General features: G+C 34.8%; 1 protein-coding gene across 2 annotated transcripts; it reads left to right on the top strand.

Moving 5' to 3' along the window:
* The first annotated feature begins 1,386 nt into the window (after window positions 1-1,386).
* LOC124532770 lies at window positions 1,387-18,508 on the top strand. 2 transcript variants are annotated; one of them, XM_047107836.1, is made up of 9 exons: window positions 1,387-1,713; window positions 10,478-10,540; window positions 11,396-11,562; window positions 13,385-13,505; window positions 13,616-13,737; window positions 13,811-14,281; window positions 14,366-14,537; window positions 14,678-14,764; window positions 14,982-18,508. In XM_047107836.1, exons 1-9 carry the CDS (start codon window positions 1,537-1,539, stop codon window positions 15,072-15,074), a joined length of 1,473 nt encoding a protein of 490 aa, XP_046963792.1. In that variant the 5' UTR covers window positions 1,387-1,536; the 3' UTR covers window positions 15,075-18,508. The 2 variants fall into 2 exon arrangements, with proteins under 2 accessions (XP_046963792.1, XP_046963791.1); XM_047107835.1 differs by lacking the exon at window positions 1,387-1,713 and adding an exon at window positions 5,470-5,760.
* The last annotated feature ends 787 nt before the right edge of the window (window positions 18,509-19,295 follow it).

The following is a 19,295-nucleotide window of genomic DNA, read 5'->3' as shown; positions in this document are numbered from 1 at the left end:
AAGTTGTTTAGATTTCATTTTTTAAAATTAAGTTTTAAAATACGTTATTGATTTGTAATCTTGTGGCAAGACTTGTATATCTAATAAAAATATTTTTGCCTTATGAATCAAATGTAAAAAATCGAGTCTATGAATTAGCCTTAATTAATTATTGTATTTTTAATTAATATCAAAGGCATAAACTTTGTGGGATTAATGGTAATATTATGGCGTATTTTATTAAAAACGCTAACGTGAAAAGGTAGGTTAACATAATAATTATAGACATGAAATATTTTGTATAAAAAGAAATATTTTCAGACTGTGATACCATGTTTAAGTGTGTAATAAAGCAATAAAAATATTATGATATATTAAAAAAATGTGTGATTCCTTTTAGTATACGAGTATATGCACGAATAAACCCAAACGACCGACAGAATTATTAGTACACAGATTCAATTCCCTAAAATTCTTCGTTTTGTATTAAAAGTATAAAAAATATTTTATAGCCAAGTAGGTTTACTATTATATTGGACGGTAAACATAATGAAATTTCAAAGGCCATAAATGAAAGATTTATTCTCTCTTTTTTCTGTTTTGATCTTAAAAAATATTTATAGGTAATATGAATGATTTGTACAATGCAAAACGAAATAGTATTTTGTGTGTGTGCACATTTTTGTTTTAGTTGAATGAAATGTCAGAATCAGATAAAATCAAAAGTGTCACAGCTTGATAATTTTTCAGGGTCAAATTCTTTTCGCCTTTTATGTTATTAACCCTACTGCTTTAACGCCGGTTTGTAAACATACATGTGAAAGATTATCATCCAACGAATGCAGGTTTTTTCACTACGTTACCCTTTACCGCCGAGTAAAGAGATGTTACTGTACTGCCTGTAATCTTCGTTTAATATTCATATGGCCTCGCTTTAAAAGGGAACAAAAAAAGAGAAAAAAAAGCATTAATGAGCACTTCAGAACCGTCCTATCCGAAATACTTATACATAATGTATGAATGCGTTATGATAATAATTGTAAGTCCTGTACCAGTATAGTTTTGAGAAAAGAGCTATTGTAGTATTGTCGAATACAATCAGGTAACGCCATCTGTTGCGGGTTGTAGAAATAATTAGTTCTATGGAGTACCTACTGGTCTATATCGTTTCTCTTGTGTTCAAGAGATGTCATGCAAACTTATATTACAAATCGCTATGAAATCGATCTACCATCGAAATTAGCATGTTCATAATATTTACACACTACATAATTTTTATATTCATTTTTGTTTCTCGTTTTTTTTTAACCTTGCTTTGACATCTCCGTGCGTAACAGATAAAACAGATGTCAGTTAAGTGACCCAGCTGTTTAAGCTGTCATTTGATGATACATCGACAAATTGACGTTTGACAATTGACACATCAATCTTGAGCATTTTATCTGTAATTGGCTTGCCGATTGCACAAATCTAAAATTGTGTTTTTAATGTCTATAAATATTTCATAAAAAACCTCGACAGCTGTCGTCTATTGTGTCAAAAGTGTATAAGTGAATAATGGGTAATCATAATACACATGAAAAAAGCGGGACAGAAGGTGGCGGTAGTGGTACTAGTACCCCTAGAGGGTCTACTAGAGGAACTCGATCAGGGTCTAGTGGTGAATTGCAAGGCCAGCAGGAAAAGGCTGAGACTCAGACGACGTCTTTAGTGCCCGTGGAAAAACTCGGCAAGGTAAACATTCATAATTCATAAAAAAGAAACATCGAATGGAATATTTAATGAATTTTAGGATCAATTACGTTAGTGTTGGTTTTGTTTGGCCTTGAATAGTGATTACGATTTTCGTCAGCGCGAATGATAAGAAAAACAAACAATAGAGGTTTCTAAAATTATAAGAATGCCACTGTATACAGATACACAATAAAAATGGTCATTATGTTCTATAGAGCGATATGAGATATTAGCAAATAGTTCTAACACTACATCTTATTTACACTAGATTAAAGATACTAAACATTATTTTATAGATAAGATATATGAAGATAATGTATTGTATTAAGTGTGCTGAATATATAAGGCAAATATTCCACTAAAACTATCAATTCTACATTTAAAGACAGTTGACCTACTGCAACTAGAGCATTAAAATCATATGAAACCTGTAAATTAAACCTATATTTGTATTTAAGTCAATATATTTAAGTTATAAAAAAGAGTGTTGGACCGTAACAGGCAATAATTTGCCTTGACAGGCAATGATTAACCAATTGTACAAGAAACATATTGCACTAAATCAGCAAGGCCCCGTTGCTCTACTTAGCTTAATAATCAAGAATCAAGTAATGGGACACTGTTACCTGAAACAATGTTATATGTAATTGTATGTTACTAATCAGAGTGCATCATCCTATAATAAACAAAATGATAAAGATTATTAATAATGTATATTCTCTATAATCTTGAACTTAGCCAAAACATATACAGTGACTTCAGGAAGGAAATTTATGCTGTTAATGTCATTGCTAATAATGGTTGGATACAATTAACTCATTGAGGTTGAAAATATACAATGCTGAATAATTAAGCAATTGTATTATACTAAAATGTATCGTAGTTTAATTTTAATATTATAAAATAATTAATTAAAATTATTTAAACAATAATTGTTCAAGAATCCCACTGAATTTATAACACCGGTTCGGTGAATTCTGTGGAGTATAAATCCAAACCGCCAATCAAGTTTTAAAATTCAATCAGCAAGTGTATGCTTCTTTATTAAATCAATATTTTGCGGTTGATGATATCTCAAGAATGGATCTTATTGATCTTAGTTCAAATTTGTGTTTAAATTTTATATAAATTTAAGAATAACTCGAGATCAATGTGCTTGTTCGAGACCGATACAGAAATGCTAATTCTTCAGTCAATTAGCACACTGCAGTACATATAGCCACTGGACTGCTAATTTAATTATTAACAACAACTGATTTCAATAACTTACTCCATTACTTATATATATTATTATAATATTATTTTTAAACTTAACACTTATTCACTGGCCAGTGTCAGTTTGTTAATGTAACCTTTTTTTAGTTCATATACTGTTACAAAAACAACCATTATTTTAGTTTTTCTTTATGTGGAGTGGATTATAATGGAGATTTCAAAGCACCTTTAAATATTATAATGAAGAGTAATATGAAACATTCTGTATAAGAGATTTCAGAATGGCATATTTGCAACCAATTTAATCAGCCAATATTATGATACCTATTATTCTAATTATAATACTAGTTTATTACACATATAACAAGACAGAATTAAAAACAATGATACATATGATATATTAATATAATAAATAACTTTTTCCTAAACTAAAATCCATTGAACAAAACCCATGACACTGAATGTAAGGTGCACATGATGTTTTTAGGGTTCCGTGATCAAAGAGTAAAACGGTATTACTAAAACTCCGCTGTCTGTCCGTCTGTCAACAGGCTGTATCTCATGAACCATGATAGGTAGACACTTGAAATTTTCACAGATAATATATTTCTGTGACTATTATAAAAACTAAAAAAGTGAATAAAATATATATTTAAGGAGGCTCCTATACAAGAGAAATCAGAAATGTTTTTTTTTTTACTGTTATTATAGATAATGGTAAGGAATCCTTCATGCGCGAGTCCTGCTCGCTCTTGTTATATTATATTATTATATCTCTTACGCTCATATATAAAGTAAATGTAATATTAACTATAATAGTAAAGTAGACGGCCGAACGGGCCAACTGGTGTTAAGTGGTCATTATCGCTTATAAACATTGACATTGTAAGAGGTATAAACCATGCCTTATGTAACCGCTGCGATCCGGCGGTCTGAGAAACTATACCGGATCGCGCATCCTTCACACAGCGACACGAGAATACTTATAACATTCGCCTGTGCAATAATTACTGAGTGGTATCCCGGCTACTATAAAATCAAATCAAATCAAACTATATTCAAGTAGGCTTTTACAAGCACTTTTGAATCGTCATTTTACAATTAAGAGAAGCTACCACCGGTTCGGAAAGTAGACTGAGAAGAACCGGCAAGAAACTCAGTAGTTACTCTTTTTTAACATTTAAAAATACAACTATTTAAATTAATATATATAATATAAAATCGTATATTGAATAATATGCTTTTTCTACCAATGTATTTTTTTTACAAACGATTTGAATTTACTAAACGGCAAAGTTAAAAATGTCTGCGGAATTTTATTATAGAAGCGGATACCCTGCCCTAAGAAGGACTTATTGACTTTGCGGAGTCGGAAACTTGGTGTTATAAGCTTATCCTTACTCCTAATGCACATACAATGATTATCACTGATTTTATCAAAGTGATCAATATTACTGTGAATATACATAATATTGTTGTAAATATATTGCGACGCAACAGTGAGTATTCCCACTTTGTTAAAAACATCCCGAGGAGAGTCTCTAGCTCCAATAAATATAAAGCTTTAATAGCAAACGAAATGTTTCAGATGTTCAACATTGATGACTTAATCGTGCTAATAACCCACCATAATCTTTACAGCTTAATTATCGCGTTATTACGTGAATGCGCCTACATTTCTCTACTCTAGTATAAGGCTGTATCTTCATTGAGCATAGGCCTACGTAATGTGAAAATATTTTTTTTAATGAAAATATACGAGATAGGGGTATTCTTAAGACTTAAGTTCCATATCATCCAGCAATTACTAAGAAATTGAATTTGAAATTTCCAGTGCTAATTTCGAAAAAGAGAATTGAAATGAACCTGTAATTCTTATACCAAATGTTTTTGACTAAACAGATTAACACTTAGTTTTTAGTATAATCGGAGGAAACATCTCAGAAATAAAGTTTCTGAAGTTTTCCTCCGCGCCTTTCATATTTTCGATGAACTTAATTACAGGTAAATATTACATATGATCGATATAAAATAAAGTAAAATGTAAATAAACAAGTTTCTTGCCAGTTTTTTGCAGCATCTAACTAAGCCTCTAACCGAACGTGAAAATATGTCTCAAAATGAAGTCTGATAAAGCTTGTATTATATTACACTTTGGTTATGTTATATATTTAAAAAAAACATATGGAGTTTTTAAATATCCATCTACTACTTGTGTATTTGTATAAACTTCTTAAATCAACTTATACAACATGACATGAGACAATTGTTGTATAAGACATGCTTCTTATACAACAATTATGGAGTAGACCAATTAATTAGTAACTTATAACCTTCGTGAGAACGCAAATAGTTTCTTAGCTTAAATGAACCGCTGTTTGTTTATTTCTACTTTAAACTGCCATGCTACAATACCGTGCAGTTTATAGTGCTGCTTAGCACCTGACAGCCACTGGACAGGCGGCCTTGCAAAGGTACGATGATAAATACATCTCACATGACTGCAGGCGCGATACTTTCAATCAAAACCAATTCAGTGCATTTCGAATCTCATCGTCGCACAAAATGTTATCTCCGCACAGTTTAGCGTGTAATTTAGTATCGCATCGGTTTCAATCTTATCTCAAATCTCGACTTAAGTCTGTTTCGATTCGTGTTCATTTGATTGCTGATTATCGGACGTGTGTCGCGTTTATTTGTTGTTGTAAATTTATTCTCGTCGAAATGGATCGTTTCGTAGTCGTCGCGAAAGACTTGCGTTTCACGTTAGTCGGCATCCAAGTGCGGCGACCAAAACCTAAGAAGACTTTAAAAGTTAAAACTACTTGTAAGGTAATGTAAACTTTCAACATTTCAAAGAATCACTCGAAGTGAACATTAGACTACTATGATATAAGTCCCATAATTACACAAAGGAGAAGGATGACTAGCTTATTCGTCAGTGTTGTCTAAACGCGGTTATACTTTATTGAATCTTTATATTTAAAATGGAGTAGAAAACAATGTGATATACACGGCTTTTCTCATGTAGAACTCCTTCACACCTGATCATGTGATTAAGTAAACTCATATAATAATACTTGAAATACTTGCTGGGTTATACCGGGTAGATACCCACAGCTCTACCTATAATCTAAGTGCTTATGAACAATGTAATAAGTATTACGTTACCGTAATTATTAAAGAAATTATAACTTCCATTAAAAAAAAGTTAAAGCTTCGTTATAATTATCATCTCCTAAAAAAGTTATGATTGAATTCATGTCCCTACTTCACTTTACCAAAATGTCACTGTTACGGTGTGGTATATGGTTTTTTTTTCTGGTCGAATGGGATTATGTTATGTGGCATTAACACATCATGAGGAAACTTGCATGTGTCTAATTTCAACGAAATACTGCCACATATGTATCCACTGACCCGCATTCATGCACCGTGGTGGAATACGCTCAATCCTTCTCCTCGAATAGAACGAGGCCTTATCCCAGCTGTGGGAAATAAACAGACTGTCACTGTGATGAAGTCAATTTAAATTCGACAAAAATGAACACTAGTAATAACAGTAATAAGGAACATAATTTCATGGCAAGACCTTACGAGATACAATCGATAAGTATCCGATACAATGTCACTGCCACAGTGCGCTGTGTTATCCTCTACGAACGAATTTGGTCGGTGAAGGTTAACGCAGTAGAGTGACCATGTTTGATAAGCTATAGAACTCGTATTTATGGTCAGCTGGTTTTGCATTCATTAAAGATAGACGAATGAGTTTTACAAAAATAATTAATATATCTAATATTATAAATGAACTTATATCAAGGATACACTTTTGAAAATACTAAAATACAACAATTCAAGGTAATTTAAAAATTAACCTTCATTATTATTATAAGTAACATCGCATAAACACGTTACTCCAACTTAAACCTACAAAAACCTCTTAAAAATAAGTTTTGGAACTGATTTCACTACATTATTCGACGTTGGTAAATCCGCACATTTAGTTGTGCCAGAATGTCATGATTGCCGATACGGTCTTGGTTGTAGGTTTTCCTTTGTTTACGTATGAATATCTTGTATATAAATAAAGTGTTAAAAACATAAATATTTTACGCTGTAAGTTGCTATAAACAAAAATACACTTTGAACGCAGAATCCGAAAAAACGTTCTTTTTAAAAGAAAATAAAAACTGGTAATAATGGTAATATACATAAATGCTGAATATCTTGCCGATGTAACACTTACTTGTAAGTGTGCTGTAGGGAAATCACTTTGAAATCTAGTCCACTCTAAAGCCTTAATTCCGAGTTTTATGATCACAACATGATAAACTAACTTGTAAAGTGTTATCACACGAATCAAACAAATGACACATTGTTCGAAAGCAGATATAATAGTGTATTTATTACATTTCATTTGCTTAATGTTATGACCGATCTCGGTGGCGGCTTTGTTCGTTAACATAATTAGCCGAATACGATAAACCAAACTGAAAACAGCAGACGTGGCCTGCGTAGTGATTGACAATTAATGTGTTAAATTTATACATGTATTATATTTATATTGCTAGCAGACATCGGTGAAGTGATCTAGACTATTAATCGATTATTTAATCTTTTTTAAGCTTCTCTTAATTGTAAAATGACGATTCAAAAGTGCTTGTAAAAGCCTACTTGAATAAAGTTTATTTTGATTTGAACCGGTTCGACTATTACTGTCGAATGCATTGTCGAGTCTCCTGTATTACAATTGTGACAGCGATTGACTACCAGTATAGAAGTTGAACTGCTGCGCTATCTAGCGGTAACTTTTATAAAAACGGTCTCCATGAATAAGTCTATTGATATAAAACAGATATACATAAGATTATAGTTTTACGGCATTGAAACTTGTACGTTATTAATCTACGACTGACCTTCGATTACACTCGCATCTAAGCCGTATTTAAAAAGCTATACGCAGGTTGTATTTATTCATTGTTCGCAATTTATCGATCTTATGTCCTCACTATACAACATGACCTTGGCGACACAATCTGTAACCCTTTCGTACAACTGAAAGACACTAAAATAAGAATTTAAATGAATATACTTTTTTAATTGTAACAAATAGATTGTCCCGGTACTCCGGATACGAATGCTTATCCTACATTCATCAATCAGGATTTCAGATAGTGGAATCGTTTTGTTTTTAATTATTATCGGTCAATTTCGCAGTAGCGATTATGTAAACTCGTAGTCGTCTTTGTAATGCTATTGTTTCGCCACTTAAATTAGACTAGCTCGTAAAAGTCCCACTGCTGGGCAACGGTTTATTAAAAACGCAGAGAGCTCGCTTTAGTAGGGTAACAGATCTACATATTAGTCAAATCAAATCAAATCAAATCAAATCAAATCAATTTTATTCAAGTTAACTTCACAATGAAGCGTTTTTGAATCGTCAATAATCAAATACTACCACCAGTGAAGCGTTAATTGCAAGATGTGTGAAAAGTATAGTAAAGTAACAGCCTGTACAATTCCCACTGTTGAAATAAGGCCTCCTCTTCCATTAAGGAGAGGGTTTGGAACATATTCCATCACGCTGTTCCAATGCGGGTTGGTGGAATGCACATGAGGCAGAATTTCGATGAAATTAGACACATGCAGGTTTCCTCACGATGTTTTCCTTCACCACTGAGCACGAGATGAATTATAAAGACAAATTAAGCACATGAAACAGCGGTGCTTGCCTGGATTTGAACCCGCAATCATCGGTTAAGATGCACGCATTCTAACCACTGGGCCATCTCAGCTCGTGAAAAGTATACACGTTTAAAATACTTTCAAAGAAATACCGGGCGATATATTATGTACTTTTGACGTCAATCACAATCACATTTCGTCGAACATCCAAGGAGTCGAGATGTTACATCAGCGATGAGAGCTACTGATCTTACTAATATTATTGATGCGAACGCGTCACGGCAGGGTTGTATTCACTTTACGCGAGAGATTTTATGTACAGAGGAAGTATATGGGCGTAGGTGACTCTGTTTAATTCTAAACATCAGTGGGATGCTGCAGTTTATACCGTCATCTTGATACGAGACCATTTCCTATATTTCAATGAATTGCTATTATAGAAAAGTATCCGGTTGTTCACAAATACTATCAAGCTATTGAAGTCGTTTCTAAAAGTATTATGAGTCGAGATGGCCCAGTGGTTAGAACGCGTGCATCTTAACCGATGATTGCGGGTTCAAATCCAGGCAAGCACCGCTGTTTCATGTGCTTAATTTGTCTTTATAATTCATCGCGTGCTCAGCGGTGAAGGAAAACATCGTGAGGAAACCTGCATGTGACAAATTTCATAGAAATTCTGCCACATGTGCATTCCACCAACCCGCATTGGAACAGCGTGGTGAAATATGTTCCAAACATTTTCCTCAAAGGGAGAGGAGGCCTTTAGCCCAGCAGTGGGAATTTATAATCTTTTGTTATCGGTTGTTGTTGTCTAAAAGTATTTACAATACGATTTTGTAGAAGAACGTTTTAGATTTACGCCTCGTGTGTGTTTCGTAAGCAAAACAAATCGTTTCATAAATGTAGTAACCTAAGATCAATGATCGTTCATTAGTCATTAGTTGGTATAATTACCACAATTGGTTTGATCATGTGAAATCAGTGATGTTTTGTGCCGTTCATTACTTTGTTTTCTAGTATCTTCTAAAACGTTATGATAATTTATGGTTTATTAAACGTAATCAAAACCAAGCAGACATTACACCGAGTCGATCAGTTGAAAAACATGGCGCCAAAGTTATTTGTTATAAAGTTGAAGCACACAGCTACGTATAACTATAACAACAACTGTCTCTAAATTCCCACCGCTGGGCTAAAGGCCTCTTCTCCCTTTGAGGAGAAGATTTCGAACATACTACCACGCTATTCCAATGCGGGTTAGTGGAATACACATGTGGCAGAACTTCTATGAAATTTTTCACATGCAGGTTTCCTCGCGATGTTTTCCTTCACCTCTGAACACGAGATGAATTATTAAGACAAATTAAGCACATGAATCAGCGGTGCTTGCCTGGGTTTGAACCCGCAATCATCGGTTAAGATGCACGCGTTCTAACCACTGGGCCATATCGACTCTCACATATAACTATAATACATATAAAATTATTGGTTTTCGTCCACGGTTTGCGCGAGTCCGTCATTAGTATTGGGAACCCAATGTTCTTTTCCGTTACCTGATCCGTGAAGTCATGATAAATAAACAAACAAACTGACTTTTTTATTTACTATATTAGTTGTAATATCTTTTACAAAAGTCAATAAACTCTGAAAATAAAAAAGTCATTTAAATTATTGTATCAAAAATATGAAGTCTTCAGCTATTTTGAAGATAGTTAATGCAGTAAGATCTGAATGATAATATTTTCTCGTCGTTACCTATTGCCACTGACGCTGCGCGAAGTGCCGATGTGACGCACGTCGTATGACTACACTCAACTATTTAAACACATTCGCTGTAATGACTCTCGATTTTTGTCCGCAGCTCCTCGCACATCGCTCGCAGAAAGAAGATGGCGTCAATGGCGTCACGGAAAAATCGTTTACCGTAAGTACTACGATTGCTTCAGAAAATTAAACGTTATTACTGATTTCAGATTTTGAAATTGATTCCTCTTTGGTGATCCATTTCAAGTACTGGATATTCGTAAGAGCGCACAACGTTTACAGCACCAAGCAAAATAAATTAATTTAATACACGAGAAAAAATCACCCGTTGTATCCATTGCAGAATCTCAGCATCTCGAATAAAATCAGTTGAAATCTAAAGTAACTTTCAATATGATTTCCGCAATCTTCCAAATTTATTTTTTATAACACATATATGTGAATAAATACTTATAACTCAAGGACGAGAATCCGTCAATTCGAGCGAGTCTCCGATTCGTGGCGCTTTGGCTAATTGTTTAGACGAGCGACCAATTACTTCGCAATCACAAACAATGTTGTGTTTTCTCTCGCGCTGAATGACCTGTAAATGTTTATCTGCGATCACAACGAAGAGAATAAGATTTGAAGTCCTTCAGCTGGCAGAAAGCTAAATCGGTGCAAACAAATGTAGGCCAATTTTTTGTCTAAATTTATCAAACCGAGTGTCGATTCGCATTGCGAATAAGACAGTTTCTTAATATCATATTATAAACATTTAATTTACTTTTTTATATTACTTCAAATTCAGAAATTGCAAATACTATTTGTTCGATTCCGAACGTCCTTCAGAAGGCATGACATTTTTGGAAAGTTTTCAGTTTTTGTCTAAACCTAAAGTATTAATTATATTATATTAACCTCAGAATTCTAAGCAAGTTAAATATATAAGTATCTAAGTTTTTTTTTAATATGCTAGTCGTAGCTATTGGTATCGTATCGTATTAAATACTCAAAATAATTTCGTCGTCTGCAGAAATATTTATTCCCGAAATACCCGGACCTGGCACGACAGTTCTACAACTACATCCACAGGAGCGGCAAGTGCAAAAACAAGCACATCCCGCTGTCCACGTTCAAGCAGCAATGCGAGAAGATACTGGCCATGTTGGACGACAGCGCGATTATCGAAACTTACGTCAGGTGAGATTTATTGATGAAACGGCCATTTCGTCGCTCGACGGCAGGAAACGCTGGCCGTCATCCAATCCGTTAACCATCTATTACATTTAAAAATATAAATATATATCAAATCAAAATATGCTTTATTCAAATGGGCATTCGAATTCAAGCACTTTTGGATCGTCATTTAACAACTATATTAAGTCGAACTATCAACAATTGGGTGTTTGACAATTTTATAAAAAGTATTTTATTGTATTCTTAGGACACTAAAGATACGTTTAATAATTGTTTATTTCATTTTTAAAGTTAATTTATAACAAAAACAGTCATTTTATATAATACGATTCAAAATTCCCGCCAAAACAGCAAGTCACGTGACAAATTAGGCCATGACGTCATGATTCAATAAACAGTTAAGTGAATCCTGTGTAAATTGTTTTTCTTGAAATCTCGTAGAAATGGCTTCGTCATCATACAAAGTTTGCACAGTTCCTTGCTGTACAAGTATAACAATAAAAAATTCCAATAAATTATTTATTCATGTGCCACAATCGGGGCCTCTTCGTAAAAAGTGGCTGCAATTAGCACGACGCGATCCGTCCACTGTATCACCTAAATCTTAAATTTATTTTTGCGAGGACCATTTTGATGTGAGTATTATTCATTTATTTAGTCGTCAAATACTGGTATTATAGTGATAAATATTTTTTTATTTTACTTTTTCATCTATAACCATGCTGACATAATATGATGTCTGACGAACTTTATACTCAGGGCATATTCTGCATTTCACTGTGCACAGAGTGTGGTCACGTTTTAATTGAACATAACCAATAGCATCATCACCGTAGGACTGTCTTGATGATCTCTAAATAGAAATATTTCAATAAAATAATTATGAAAAAAAATTGTAAATTTCAGCAGACCATGTTACGCATCAATGTATTAGTAGTTATATTTTGATAGACACTTTTTGAATTCTAAAACTGCTTCAGTCAATTATAAATTATTACCTACCGCAATATAACTCGAAATATATTTTTGACATACATAACCAACAAAGTAAATAATGACAAAAAAATATCAAAATTTTAAGGCTAAGGACATCGATTGAATTAGAACATTATGAATATATGTATATTAGATAGATACCGTTTTTTATACTTACACTGAAGTTTTCACGTTTCTAAATTCTGCAGAACAGAAGTCCGGGTTTGATGCAAAGAAATTTGCAATCATAAACGAATAACTTTTGGCAGATTAGCACTATCAGCTTTTATAAAGTCTTTCTCCACTTGCATTTGACTGAATAACTAATAAAATCAACACAAAATTATTAATAAAATAACACCACCGTACAAAAGTAACAGTGCAATTTGTTTGACAGACCAAACAACATTTGTTTGTTTATTGAATCGTGACGTCACGCGTTCTGATTGGCTAGTGAGCCGTTTGAGTTTTATTATTGCACAGATGAAAAATTTCTTATTTATTTTTAAGAAATAAAAATATTTATAATGTTTAATTTGTAAATTGATATAGTTATTCTGAATCAGCATATTGAAATCTACATAATTCAATTATTTTCTTATTTAATTGTTAGCCATGTCAAATACCGAATTCAGAATGTAGATTCCACAGAGAACAAGCGGCAGTAAATTCAGTACTACTTTAGAAATAGGCTTTAGAAATTATAGTTATAGTAATAGCTCGTTAATGGATCACATTTATTCCAAATAGTTACTTCGAGATACATTGCTGATTACCTGCTCAGACGTCGATGTTAATTAAAAAATAATAATGAATATAATTTAGGTATTTGTTTTATTCTCGATTGCAGAATGTTCAGTGTAGACGCAGACGAAGGTACCGTGACGCCGGATGACCTCCGAAGTCTGCTCTACATCAGCTACAAACTCTCGATGGACCACTACCCCGAGGGGCCGCAGACTTGCTTCATGGTATAATACACACGGACATAAATTTGATGGCTCTCGATATAGAAATGCCAGATCGACCCACTCAATAGGTTACGGTTTTTTAAAGCTTAATTTTTTTTACACTGAATCAGGTGAACAAAACGCTGACGGCGGTGCTCAGGGGCTGCTTCAACAACAAGGACTCCCACAGCGTTGGCTTCGTGGTGCGCTGGCTCGAGGAGCACTGCCACCGGCTCATATTCCCCGTCCACAGGTGAGCGCCGCCGGGCGGGGGGGGGGTGAGGTGTGTGGGGTGTGTGCGTGTGTCTGACGGGCGGGCGGCGCAGGTACTGCGTGCACGTGCTGGCCACGCGGCACCGCGACGTGGAGACGCTGGCGGCGCGCGCGGACGGCGACGCGCTGGAGCTGGGCACGCCCGTGCTGGAGCGCAGCGCGTGGGGCTCGGCCGCGCTGCCCGTGTCGGCGGCGTGGCTGCTGGCCGCCACGGCGCCGCCGCTGTACTCGCGCCCGCTGCGCGCGCCGCCGCCGCCCGCCGGCTCGGCCGCCGCCTGGCTGGCGCGCCTCGTGTGCGCGCTGCCCTCGCACTGGGCGCCGCTGTACGCGTCGCGCGAGCACGGCCTGGGCGCCAACCGCTTCCTGCACCACACGCTGGCCTACCGCGGGCCCACGCTCGTCGTGCTGGAGGGCGGCGCCGGGCCCGACGCGCTCACGCTCGTCGTGTGCGCGGCGCAGGAGTGGCGCGACACGCACCAGTACTGGGGCGCGCCCGACTGCGCGCTCGTGCAGCTCTACCCCACGTGAGTGTGCAGCCGTCCCCACCACCCCGTCCCCCCCACCCCCAGCGCCCCGCGCGCCCGCCCCCTCACCGCCGCCTGACGCAGGTACGCGCTGGTGGAGCAGGCGCCCAAGATGCTGTACCTGAACTCGTGCATCCGCGGGTACCCGAAGGGCCTGCGCGCGGGGTCGGACCCGCGCAAGCCGCTGCTCGTCGTCAACGAGGGCTTCGACTCGTTCACGTTCAAGGGCGTGCCCTACACGCTGGCCGCTATCGAGGTGAGTGCTGGCCGACTACTCATATTGTGTGGTGACGACGCCGTCTCCAACGTGATGTGAAGTGATGTGAGACGTGTTGGTCATAACCTCTCATTGTATTCGTCACGATTCATTGGAGTAAAATATTTTGGCATTGTCAGGTGTGGGGCTGCGGTGAGCAGTCCTTAAGAGACGCCCAATTGGAAGTTAAAAAATGGCAAGTACGGGAAGCGGAAAGACAACGCCAGGTAAACTACTAATTTAGTTTGATATCCACTTTAATATTATATATTATATCCACTTTAACAACTTCACCAACATTCAAGGCGCAACATTTTCATAATGTCTCAACATGGCAAGGTTATTTGTTTATCTTTTCCTCAATAGGAGTCTGTATCGAGCCTTCATATAGGCATACAGGACTGGCAAATTTCACATTATAGATATTTGAAAATAATTTTCCAGGTAAAGATATCAGCAGCGGACTGGATCGAACACCCCGACCGCTACCTGCTGGAGCTGGCTGGGCGGCCGCAGTACAACAACTCCTCCAGCTAGGGCCGAGTGCAGAGCAAAGTATAATACTTGTTAACGAGACTTATAATTCTCTTGGAACTTTTTATTTGATTTTGATAGATATTAGAAATAAAAAGTTCCATGGAACTTTTTGAATTTGAGTGATCTTTAGTGAAGTTTTTGGTTTTCAAGTAGTTTTATATGAACTAGATGGAGCCGAGCTAACACAAACTTAGAAATATTTATCAAGTACTAGGTAATAATTTATTTTAAACATCAAAGCTTTTGTGAACAGCTTGGAAATATATAGAATATGATTTAAATGTGAGAAAAACAAAAAAAGAAATAATCTTCACACAATGTGTAAAATATTCCACAACTATGTAGTAAAGTAAGCATAACAACAAATGTCTATTTCAATACATTTATTAAAATATATTTAAAAAGTAATGTTGATCGAGGATAAAATAAAAAATATGTTATAGATCAATAATGGGCGGGTAATTGACCTATCCTGAGGATGTCATCAAACTTCTCACTCAGAGTTATAGGATGACAGTCCAAAATATATCCTAGGAAGATTATATTATGAATAGAATAAGCTCTTTGGTGGAATTGGTTAATAAGTCAGCTGCAATATTCTCTCCGCACATAATAACAGCTGAACTTAAATAAAATATAATAACAAAATGTAATACACTGGGCGGTACTTAATTTGAGTTGAATATTTATAATATTCACTAATAGTATTTGTTTTTCTAACTGTTATTACGATAGATAAAATTATTTTCATTTTGCAAACTATGATTAATATCATTCCATGGTGCTGAGAGGGTCAATATCAATAAATGGAGGAGAAATTATGTTATTTTGGTTGTTTTGTAAAAATGTAACATATGCCTTTTTGCATAATATTGTTGTATTAATAATGTTACTCTTATGTGGCTTTAGATATGGCCACATAACCGGAGGATCATTGCGAGAATTACAGCTGATGATCATGCGCCTGAACTGTTAGAAATAGAGCTGTGTTAGCACACACACTGGGTTGCCAGTTCGCCAAACCTAATAGCCTGATAGACAAGCCTGACTGAACATTTGGGTAACAAGGCTGAAAACCCCACATTTTTTGCATCACTATTGATAGGTATGAATAAAAAAGGTATATAACATCAATCTTTTCTGATTATTATCTCAAATCATGTTAAAATCTAATGAAATAAAATCAAATTCATCTCGTTTGCGAAATTAATAATTAAATTATATAATAGTTTATTTTGTCCGGACAGGCTATCAAAAAGCCAGACTATATGCCCTCTTTATCCTAACACCTGGTAACCTTACTTATGCACTATAAATATAATATATCCTATAAATTGGCCGGTCTCCCTTGAGATTGGTCAGCGTGACCGAAAACCCGAACGACATCATGATCACCACGGTTTGAGCACAAATAATCTTATTACATTTTAAAATAATGTGGTAAATTGCAAAATGTGGTTTACTTTTAACTCCAAAATTGACTGTCCCAATTAGCGCCAGGACATCGTGTTACATCCACATTCTTTTAGTATTTAATTACATAAGATCTGTTTACAATGGGTTGGGTCAAATGTGACTTTATGTTTTAACTTTACTCTAGTCCACGCAATAAAACTCTTGTACCATAAAAGATATGACTTCCTGCGTTTGACTTCTAATTGAAATTTAAGTTGCTCAAGTGAAGAGAACTATGACTTGGAAATTATTTGTAAGTTAAGTCATTTGTATCAAAGACAAATATGATGGGACTAAGCCTTTAAATATATTTAAATAGAATTTGCACAAAGTTGATAAACATATGTCAAAACTTATATTTTGTTTGTCAACTACAATTTGATTGTTAATCTGTGATCTTTATGTCAATGGTGTAACAAAACAGAAATCGAAATGATATGATTTACTTGATGATTTAAAATAATTTAGCCTTTTTCGCGCCAAAATAATTAAAGAACTACTTATTGTAATTTGTAACGAATGATAATAATGAAAAAGAGTTTTGTTCCTACAGTGTTTCTAGCCATAATGAAAAGTCATTAAAATTTAAATATTTTTATATATTATATTTGTAGCTAATGCTTTATACTTTTTATAGATAGTTAAAGACAATGAATATTACATTTTAGGGTCGTCTACCCTATGGAGACATATAGGTAACACGGTGCAACTATAAATTTAACCTGTTACATATTCGTTTTGATTAAAAATAAAAAATACAATAACTAAATCTGACTGTAAAAGGATTATAATTTCTGTTTTGTATATTAATTACATATCTCAATGTTAAAGTGATGTTTCTCAAGGCGACTCAATCTACACTACTAATATTAGCTGTTTATTGACTCCGATATGAACTTCAGTAGGAATATTAGTAGTTTAGTAGAATTATTAAATTTCAAAAGGGACGGGCGAAGTTGCGTTACTAAAATATAAATTATATATTTGTGTAGTTGCTACTTGTAGCCGACACTTAGCAAATGATTTTTTATTAAGGTAATTTTTGTAATGACATAAAGAAGTTTATATTTTACTGATTTACAAGGAAAAGATTTACAAAATATTAATATTTTTTAAAAATTTTCAAGCATAACCTTAAAATAACGCATATGGTGTCACATATATCTTTTAAATGTAATAACGCAAGCATACACAATTTTTAAATATAATTGTATAATGTAGATATTTTTTAAAGATGTACGTTTATTTCTGAGGACCAATTTTGTTCTTGTGAAAATTTTTCTCTTAATTGCTTCTGCACCCTTGTCTAATTTCAACTGATGCTTTATATATGTAAGTATGCATGTATGTATAAAAATCTGTCAAATTAAGAATATATTTTATTTAGTTGTTTAATAACGCTTGGAGGATCGCAAAATACCAGTTTAAGTTGGTAATTGGTTAATTTAACAAACACATTTTGTTTACGGATAGCAGCATTTTCTAATTAATTACAGCTAGTAATAATAATAAGTAAGACCGAGGTGTGTATCGGAAGGCTGAATAGAAAGAATAGCTTATAGTCGTATACGCTCGTATCGATTATTAACGTAGAGTTAACAATGTATAGATATGACAAATGCTAGTCAATATTAAATGTATCAATAAAATTATTCAATCCTTCTATCCGTAAACAAAGGTGGTCGTTTCTTGGAGTTTAGAACCCCGTCTTCAGAATAACTAAACTTAATGAATTGCTTTCATTATATTTTTCAATACCATCGCAATTGCTTTTTTATATTAATTTTGACATGTATCTGCAATGTTTCATTCCTTTCATGTGTCTGTTTCTCTCTTTTTGTCGTCTAAATGAAAAAGAACACGTAATGTGGTCTGTTTGCCCAAATAATAGTGATATTTTGCCTTATATATCGATATGCTATACACATGTATGATAATGTAAAAATAGTCGTTAAACATATTAAAGTATTTTAATTAAAGTCTTATATTTTATTACTTTAGTATTTAAGCATGTCCTTTTTCCACAGTTTTGTGTCTATTAGGTATTGCAATACTATTCGCATGCGCATTCAGCCGAGTAGGAGTCGAGATGGCCCAGTGGTTAGAACGCAACAAAACAAATTTCATAGAAATTCTGTCACATGTGTATTCCACCAACCCGCATTGGAACAGCGTGGTGGAATATGTTCCAAGCCTTCTCCTCAAAGGGAGAGGAGGCCCTTAGCCCAGCAGTGGGAATTCACAGGCCGCTGTTGTTGCTGTTGCGCATTCAGCATTTAATTATTAGAATCCTGCACATATACATCTCCATTTGTTTACACAACAATAATGTTTTTTTTTTATATTTCTGCTGTAGTTCAAGTCAATAAAAAGTCCTTTAAGAAAATACATAAATGCTTATCATTAGGCTTACTTAATGAATTATATGTCGATATTAAAATATAAAACAAAAGTTATCATTTCTTGCGTTTCTATTCTTCCCTAATGATTATGATGCTTCAATTGATTTCGTAAACAATAACCCGAAGAACACAAAATATTTTACTATTATATTATATATTTCATAAAATTTAGTGCATCATACGTTCGTTTTCCTTCCGACTCCCTTAACTTAAAATTTTAAAAATAATGTAATATCTCTCAACTGACTTTTCATAATTTACAATTTTTTTTTATTTTTATTTGAGTTACCAAAAACATATCTTCTTGGTGGTAGGGCTTTGTGCAAGCCCGTCTGGGTAGGTACCACCCACTCATCAGTTATTC

This window comes from Vanessa cardui, chromosome 10 (genome assembly GCF_905220365.1).
Source record: "Vanessa cardui chromosome 10, ilVanCard2.1, whole genome shotgun sequence".
Classification (NCBI taxonomy): domain Eukaryota; kingdom Metazoa; phylum Arthropoda; class Insecta; order Lepidoptera; family Nymphalidae; genus Vanessa; species Vanessa cardui.
Note: the sequence above shows the minus strand (reverse complement) of the source record. Positions and strands in the feature narration are given on the sequence as shown.

Coding starts and splice junctions, on each gene's coding strand:
- LOC124532770 (XM_047107835.1), top strand. CDS start 5,494: ATGTTATCTCCGCACAGTTTAGCGTGTAATTTAGTATCGCATCGGTTT. Junction 5,761..10,477: donor AAGTTAAAACTACTTGTAAG/GTAATGTAAACT, acceptor TTTTGTCCGCAG/CTCCTCGCACATCGCTCGCA. Junction 11,563..13,384: donor ATTATCGAAACTTACGTCAG/GTGAGATTTATT, acceptor TCTCGATTGCAG/AATGTTCAGTGTAGACGCAG.